The sequence below is a fragment of the Mauremys mutica genome, chromosome 5, assembly GCF_020497125.1.
Source record: "Mauremys mutica isolate MM-2020 ecotype Southern chromosome 5, ASM2049712v1, whole genome shotgun sequence".
Lineage (NCBI taxonomy): Eukaryota > Metazoa > Chordata > Testudines > Geoemydidae > Mauremys > Mauremys mutica.
The window spans coordinates 135,607,928-135,616,763 of record NC_059076.1 but is presented as its reverse complement, the minus strand read 5'-3'; the positions used below and the strand labels follow the sequence as shown (position 1 = coordinate 135,616,763).

At 48.8% G+C, this 8,836-nt stretch overlaps 1 protein-coding gene across 1 annotated transcript; it reads left to right on the top strand.

Moving 5' to 3' along the window:
• The first annotated feature begins 485 nt into the window (after window positions 1–485).
• Window positions 486–8,093, top strand: LOC123371859 (vasotocin-neurophysin VT-like). The gene is made up of 4 exons (XM_045019735.1): window positions 486–546; window positions 2,442–2,711; window positions 6,766–6,967; window positions 7,907–8,093. Exons 2-4 carry the CDS (start codon window positions 2,592–2,594, stop codon window positions 8,068–8,070), a joined length of 486 nt encoding a protein of 161 aa, XP_044875670.1. The 5' UTR covers window positions 486–546; window positions 2,442–2,591; the 3' UTR covers window positions 8,071–8,093.
• The last annotated feature ends 743 nt before the right edge of the window (window positions 8,094–8,836 follow it).

Sequence of the window (8,836 nt, the reverse complement as noted above, 5' to 3'; positions counted from 1 at the left end):
CACAGGAGAGCGAGGAATGTGACAACATCATTCAAGCTGCTCCAGGCTCGTCTGCTCTGCAATGTGTTTGGATGAGCTGGACCGGTCCCCGTCCCTCAGTCTCTCCACACACCGTATGACTGTAGAGTATTGTTGGGACCGTTGGCTAAAATTCCACACGCCCAGTGAAAGTCAGACACGTCTGCTGTAGTAGTTAACCAAGGCTTTGTGCTTCTGTCCCTGGCTGGCTAGTGACTTATCTATGAATCTCCTGGGGTTTGAAGCTGGAGGTTAAGAATATATTTATCACTACCACCCCCCTATTATTAAGATTGCCCAACACTTCTCATGGTAAGACCCTGTTTTCAGTTGCTTAGAACTTTGCCAAACTCTTACTGTTTGGGCTGAAACGCTCCATGTCTGCCAGGCTTCCCACTTCAGGCATCTGAACTGAAAGCAAGGGGCCTGGCTGGCCGGGGCCCACGATGCTCTGTCTGCTGGGCCCAGGCAGTGTGGAGGAGGAAGCTGTCTGATTCCGATGCAGAGGGACCAGGAGCTAAACCTGCAGTGAGGGAGAGCAGCCTCCTGAGAACCATTGTGGAAGAAAGGGATTGGCGGTTGACAGGGAGGAGGACACGGGGAGCCTGGGTGCTGAGGAGGGGAGGGAAACTAGGACTGATGGCTGGGCAAGAAGCCTGGGAGTGGGACAGGAAGCCAGTGGTAGGGAAGAGACACGACTGGGGCAGAGACAAGTTGGAGGGGATGGGAACCTTAATTTTGGCATTTCCCACCTTTGGAGTGCTTGACTTTGCAACATTAATGACCTCAACATTGTGTATAATTATATAGCTATAGACACAAAGAGCAAATGAGCAATAATGCAAGCCATAGCAAAATGTACACATGAGGAGAGGGCCGACTAGACCTGGAACTGTAACATGGAGGCTGAGGTCTCTCTAATTCCATAGCCTCTTTCCCACAGTGGCCAGTAGCAGAACAATACATTCTTTGGGGCTGGGAAGTTACTCAGCCTTTAGAGAGAGTGGCCAGAACACAAACTACTAAGTGCCTTGTGGGAGTTTTTCCTGACTAGTGATTTTGGGATTTACCCCAGAGATGTAATTGCTGTGGTGTCTCCCTCCTCGCCTTGCTATAACTAAACCGCCAGGCAGAAACAAAAGGCACACGTCTTGGTGCAGCGTGGTAAATGTTCCCTGCACAGCAGAAAAGCTGCCGGAAAACAGTCCGGTCTGGTAGTTAAACACCCTGGAGTGGGACTCAGGCGAGCTGGGTCCTGTTCCTGGCTCTGTTGTATTGGACGAGTTTGTGTGTCTGTTTCTTTCTGTCTTGTTTATTTGGATTGTAAACTCTTGGGTGCAGGGCCTGTCTCTCACTATGTTTGTACCGCACCTAGCACAATGGAGCCCCAGGGTAGCAATCATTAATATACGCTAGCGCGAGCTAGCATTGTTGGATAAAAGGGACCCTTCATGCCAGGGTTAACGTCATGTGGCTCGAGTTTAACCTCAATTGTGGCTGCCTTTGCAAGTCACCTACCTATTTATACAGCACCAGTGGAGTGGCAGGGGCTTCAGAGACGGGTGTGAAAGCAATGAGCCTGATTCGCCACGGCCTTGCACCTTGCTCCAGCCTTTACACCTGTGCAACGGGAGGGCACAAGGGTGAACGGCTGTGCACGGTGAAGCAGGTGAATAAAACCCAGAAAGCCTGAGTCTGAGCTTGCATGAGTGGCATTCAGCAGCAGCCCCACACTGGCGAACCAGCCCAGAAGCCCCAATCTGGGTTAGGTGAGCGAGGCTTATTCCCCTGAGTAAGGGGCAGCAGGACTCAGCCCTCAATAAGCAGAGCCCATAAACGAGTCCAGCAAACGCATCCCAAAACACATTTTATATCCGGAGCCTCAACTGCCCTCTGCGTCTGCTGTGTGCCCCCAGGTTTCTAGACGGGGGTCAGCACAGGATTGCCCCAAGTGGTGCAAGCCAAGGAGGAAAAGGCCTTTTACCCTTAGGAGTCAATAAGCTGTGGGAGCTGGATGCTCAGCTGGGGCAAATCAACACAGGGCCAGCGATTTCAGTTACACCGGTTGTAGATTTGGCCCCACGTGTCAAACCGGAGGAAATGGCTGGGTCTGGTTCCCCTTGTGTTCACGGGCTGCTCCACTGACATCAGTGAAGGCACTCTGGACTGGCACAGGCCTGAGTGAGCTCGGAATCAGACCCAGCCCCCCGCTATCCTTCCCCCCCAATGTGCTGGGATTTCGCACGGGGCTGGAAGGAAGAATTATTCATCAGCACCCAGCTAAGGCTCAGAGGAGCTGTTGAGCCCGGGCTGGCTGTTTGTGCCTCTGCACTGAATCACCTCAATTACAGTATTTGCTTTGAGTCTAGTTTGGGAAAGAGGTTTTTTTATTAAAAAAGCCCCCCCCTCCTCTCCCCCGGCAGTGGTGACAAAGGCCAAGAAAGGCGTTACATCGGCACCAGGAGGGGTATAAATAGGCAGCTGGTCCAGAAAGGAGCCAGCTGCAAACAGGAGGCTGGAAAGCAAAGAAAGCTTCTCTCTGTGCGTGTGAGAGCCTGGCAGCCCCCTTCAAGATGCCCAAAACCTCTCTGCCAGTCCACTTCCTCTGTCTTCTCGCCTTGTCTTCAGCCTGCTACATCCAGAACTGCCCTCGAGGAGGGAAGAGAGCCTTGCCCGACACAGAGATCAGACAGGTACGAGAGGGGCTGCTTGCAATGTGCGTGGGGGGGGAGCTCATTCTTCACAGTGTGGTGAACTGTGTTCCAGTACAGAGTGTGTGTGCATGCGTGCGTGTGTGTGCACACTCGTGTGTGTGCAAGAGAGAGAGAGATTGTACTTCAATACTCTGGGCACAAGGACTGTCTGTCTTCCAGTCCTGGGTGTGTTAGGCAAACTCAATTTGAGTTCTGGGTGTGAGAGAGACAGGGGCAAACGCCTCACTGGCTGGCAGCTAGATTCAGCTCATTGCCCTGAAGATCAGAGAGGCATTATTTAAAGCTTCTAGTTCTCGCTCCAGCTTGCTTTCTTTACAGAAAAGAAGTTACATTGCTTTGAGTGAAAGAGCTTTGCATTGATGCTTCTTAGGAGACAAAGGGGGGAAAATCTTTATTTCGATTTAGGAAAGGTGCCTCTAAGTTCCCAGTTCCACCCCTCGGCCCCTAATTGGAAGCTGCAGACAGAAAAGCGAGGGAGAAAAATAGGGCGCCAGTCTTTAAATCGACTGACATTCTTTGGACTGGGAAACTGTGGGGGATGGGAGGGAAGTGGTAAAACGATTGGCACCCTACTAAAACAGGGGCTGCACCTCCTAAAGAGGAGTAGCTGACATTCGTGATTTCCTTCTGCCACCTAATACCCTTTTAATGCAATCTGACTCCGCAAACTTGAATAGTTCTTTTGACTTGTGATTAATGAACCGAAGGTTTGCTCTGTTGCTAGTTCTAACAGCCTCACTAACGCACTAACAGAGAGAGGGCATCTGAAGCCCATTTGAAGTGCCAAATCCTCAGCTGGTGTAAATCATCTTCAATAGAGCAATGAGAACACCAGCTACGGATCTGGCCCCCGAGAACCCAGTACTTGTATTTCTTGTGCAAAGAGAACAGATGAAAAACAAATTAAGTTACAGCCCTTCAGATGCACTTAGGGTGAAATCCTGGCCCCACACTGGTCAGTGGGAGTTTTGCCATTGACTTCAATGAAGTCTGGATGTCACCCTCAATGCAAGTGTGAAATTAGAGTAATTTCAGAAAGAAAAGCTGTATCATAACAGTACTAGCACCAGTGCCTTTTAAACGCACATTGATTTACATGAGGCACTACTGTATTACTTACTTAAACCATTTCAGTTGTAGCAAAGTGTTTCACACCATTTCATTTTGAGTCTACCACATTTTGAGCAGATCTGAACACAACAGTTAGTTACCTGAGAAATTATATATCAATGTATCGACAGGCAGGTTATATCAAGAGGATTTAAAATAACCAAAGTTAATGTGATTGCCTCTTCCTGTTGTGGCTGACTTGGTTTCTAGACAACGTCTCTGATGTATGGTGGCTTGTCCACCTATGGAAATTTGGTCCCAAAAGTTTTCGGGCCATTAGATTAAAGGACCTAACAAATTAAGCACCATGGACAGAGCCACTGTGCTGCTCATTCAGAGCCTTTTTAAACCAGTTCCTTCTGATCAACATTTCAAAGTGTCCCCAGTCACCATATAGAAGAAAAGGTCATGGCTGAATGTGCAAACATTTCCAGACCACAATTTAATTTTCCATTTCAGTAGGATTCACTGTGGCTGACTGATGTGGCTTCTACGTGTAATTACTAAGGTTAAGATTTTGTCACAGTTATTTTTAGTAAAACTCACGGACAGGACATGGGCAAGAAACAAACATTCACAGAAGCCCGCGACCTAGCTGTGACTTTTACTGAAAATATGAGGGGGGAGTGTACCGGGGGTGGAAGACACTACCAGTGCCAGCCTCCACTGCCTACGGCGGTGGCTGACAGCCGCAGGGCCCCTCGCCACCCCAAGGCAGAAAATGTCATGGAGATCACTGAAAGTCACGCAATCTGTGACCTCCGTGACAAAATCTTATCCTTAGTAATTACTTTCCCCTGTGGTTTGTGTGTAGCCATGATCCCACTGCTGGTGGGCAGTTATTAAATGAGGGGGCCTTTGACACAAAGAGACACAGCATGTGCCTGTGTTGCTCCCCATCATTGAGTAGCCTTTCCCTTTTATCCTGAAGAGAGGATGCAAAATGTAGCCCCTTCACGTAACGGTTCACAGTAAGCTTCCTACACTAATGGTGAGCTGGAGCTATATGGATTATAGAGCACAGGAGTTAATTATAAGGCCTGTCTCTTATGTATCGCTCATCAGCAGCAGATCTCAAAGTGCTTTACAAAGGAGGGCAGTGTCATTATCCCCATTTTACAGATGGGGAAACCGAGGCACAGAAAGGTGATGTGACCCACTCAAGGTTATCTACCAGGCCAGTAGCAGAGTCAGGACTTGAATCCAGGACTCCTGAGGCCCAGTCCAGTGCTCTAGTCAATGAGTGACCTCTCCCAGCCCACACAGGCTTGTTCCCTACTGAACACAGCCTGCCATTCTCTTCTGGCTAAATCTGCCTGAGTGGTGGAGAGGCTACTCCTTCCCTTAGGAGGCCATTGCAGAGCCAAGGTGAGCTTTCTGTTAGGCTGTTTTATTTGCTATTCATCTTAAGTCCTCTCTGCTCTCATATGGCTAATGAGACCATCCAGTATTAAAATAGTTAACGACATACATTGTGGAAGGGATACTAACTCCCATACTGCAGCGGTTAAGCCAATCCCTAGTAGAGACTAGAAGAAGCCCTAATGCCGGGGGCAGATTATCCCACATCTGTCTACTGTGGGGCTCTTGCACCTTCTTCTGAAGCATCTGGTTCTGGCCATAGTCAGAGACCAGATACTGGGCTGGATGGACCATGGGTCTGAGCCAATCTGGCAATTCCTCTGTTCTTTCTTAATGCGACGCCCATCACTTCTAGCTCTTCCTCCTCTGTACTATCCTAAGTAATTCCTCCCACCCGCTTGAATGTAATGACCCCCATCCCTCCCAAGAGGTCAGCAGCCAGGTTGACCCCCAGACCTTCAGCACTACAACCCTGATCTCTAGCACTTGAGCTAAAGGGATAACTCTGTTACTGTTAATAGCAGTAGGTTGTTATCCTCCAGTGGCTGGACACACACACAAAACGCACTGTGCTAGGATTGGTTCCACTGACCTGTTTCAATGTTTGTAGAATCATGCATACCCTCCTACCCTTAGTCATTGCTTAGCCAGCCTGCCCATATTTAACTCTCTCTTTGCAAGACTGTCCCTCCAGCCCCCGATTACTTTTTGCTGCTCTTCTTTGAACTGCTTCTAATTAATTAATATCATTCTGTTAATGAGGTGCCAGGAACTGAATGCTCTGTTCCTTTGGTGGTCTCAGCAGAGCTGTACTGAGAAGAGCACTTGTACCTCTTTACCCCATAATGCAATAAACCAACATATTGAAAATTCTAGTGGGGAAGAAATTCCATTGACTAGGGAGTTCTAAACATGGGAGAAGAATTGATGTAGCCCTGAAAGCATCCTCATTCTACAGCTTGGCGCTAATTCCTTTAAGGCTTGAAGGCATCTTTGCAAACGAGCCACCACCATGTATGAATGACATTGGCTTCCATACACTGTGGTGGAAGCCAAATTGTAAGAGACATTTAAAACAAGACTGAACAAAAAGGGGACACAATCTTGTATTGCCAACAAGGGAAAAAGCAGACAATCCAATAGGCTGTTTCTGTCTCCTGGTTTTTGGACAAAAACTATGACTGCTAATACCAAGCGCTAACTATGACTGCTAATACCAATCCTGCCTCCTAGCTCAGGTTAAACGCCTGCTGAAGGAGTTGGCCCATAAAATCAGCTAAGAATTAACCGCCATTCAACACAATGGGAATTTTGCCGTTTATTTCAATGGGGAGCAGGACCTGGCCCACAACCTTCAGACCTGGTTCACTGGTTATAACAGCTTCCCATTCACGCACCCGATTCTCCTGGCTGGTTACTCCATGGACTCACCTCTGATTCCCACCGGTGAGATCAGGCCCCATGCTCAGAGCATGCACGAGGGGTTTAGCTGTTCCCTGAGAATGAACCTCCCCCTCCCCATGCAGCCCCTGCCTCGCTGATCTGTCTCCTGTCTCCCCAGTGCATACCCTGTGGTCCCGGGAACAGAGGGCATTGCTTTGGCCCCAACATCTGCTGTGGAGAGGAGCTCGGCTGCTACGTGGGCACTTCTGAAACCCTGCGCTGCGTGGAAGAAAACTACCTGCCTTCCCCTTGCGAGGCCGGCGGCAAAGCCTGCAGCTCAGGAGGGAGATGCGCCGCTCCCGGCGTGTGCTGCAATGATGGTAATAGAGGCGCACCCCCATACCCAGAACAAATACAATGGAGAGGGGAGATACCTCAAATACTAACAGCCTTTCCCTAGGGGATCATCTCCTCTTCTGGGTACTTCACTGGCCCCCATCTCTGTAGTAGCTGAGCCCCTCACAGTCTTTAATGGACTTCTCCTCATAACACCTCTGTGATGTAGGGAAGTGCTGTTAGCCCCACTGTAGAGATGGGGAATGGGCAGATATTGGCCCCCGTCAGAAGCCAGATAATCAATGAGATGGTATGATCCAGAATGTCAACTGCTTGACTCTTGGATTGGACCATTTCTGGAAATATCCTGGTTGGGGGGGGAGGGTGTTGCATGAGTAAGGACTGAGTATCTGACCTCAATGAGCATTTTGCATGAGTAAGGATTTCAGGATTTGACTCAACACAAAAGCCTATGGCTAATATGACACTTTACATCTTCAAAGCTCTTTACGAGCATTAACTAAAGAGCCTGCCAGACTCAAAGGTAGGTTTGTAAAAGTATTACTATAATCCCGATCTTCCAGATGGGGAAACTGAGGCACAGAGAGGTGAATTGATTTGCCCAAGTCTACATAGTATATCAGTGTCAGAGCTAGGATTACAACTCAGGAATTCCCGGTCCCCCCACTCCTAACTTCTATTTGTAAGGTATTTGCCAGCAAAATGTTATTCATCCACTAGTTGTTTCTGTTTGCTATAGTGAGTTCCAGACAGGTTGTGGTCCCTGGTAAACAAGGGAGACAAAGCTGGAACAAAAGCTCTGTGGAAGTCTTTTTGTGGCTGTAGTTGTAGCTTTTCTGTTTAATAAGTCCCTTCTGTTTAAGAAAGTGCATGGGATCACAGCCTATGACACCAATCCCTGGAATCCACTGCTTCATGTAAGATCAGTGATAACACTGTGGTTTTCTTTTCTTGTTTTGAAGAGAGCTGCACCATGGATACCATTTGCCTGGATGACGATAGTGACAGAAGTCGAGAGCCCTCAGAGAAGAACCTGACTGTGCTGGATGGCTCAGCGAGTGACTTCCTGCTCAAGCTGATGCATTTGGCAAACAGGCAGCAACAGGGGAAGCACCAGTTCTACTGAGGGAAGGAAGCAAGATCAGAGATGAGTCTAACAGCGAGTATGTTGCTTACATGCTGCAGCACCTCAGAAAATCATTACAAAATGTAAAGGAACAGCCCTTTGAGAGCACTGTAAATATGTGGCCAATAAAGTCTTTTATTGCACTGTGCTATTCAACTTTGTCCTGTGTCATTTGCACTGAAGTCGTCGGCACTAGGGGCTAGATTTGCAAGAGCTCAGGGCTTTTGGTGTAGACCTCATTTGAAGATCTGCCCATCAATGTCACAGCAAGAGCTGAGCTCTTTTGAGAAGCTGGGGGGGTGCTGAGCACTCGGAAATCTGGCCCTTTATGGTTCAGCAGCCCCTCCTCATTCAGTGGAGGGGAGAAGGAGCACCACATTTGCCATCACTGTTCAGACCTTCCAAAAGCCTTTGCCGAGTTCCCCCAGCTACGTGAGGCAGCAGATAGTTCAGCTGTACAATGCAGGCAGAAACCAGACCTAATGGGGTACAAACCTTCAGCAGCACAGCTCCCACTAGCCCCCTCCTGGAGCACTGACTTAGAGGCTCACTCCTGGCAGCACGTGAGTTTCCCAGAAGACTCCCATAGGAGGCTATACGGTCAATCCTGCCCAGCTTGGGATGTCTAAAGGAACACCCCTGCAAGGCAGACTAGCTGCAGAGAGTGGTGTGGGTTTTCAAAGGCTCCTGAGCACCTGTGGGTACGTCTACATGGCAAGCAGAAACCCATGGCAGCGAGTCTCGGAGCCCGGATCTACAGGCTAGG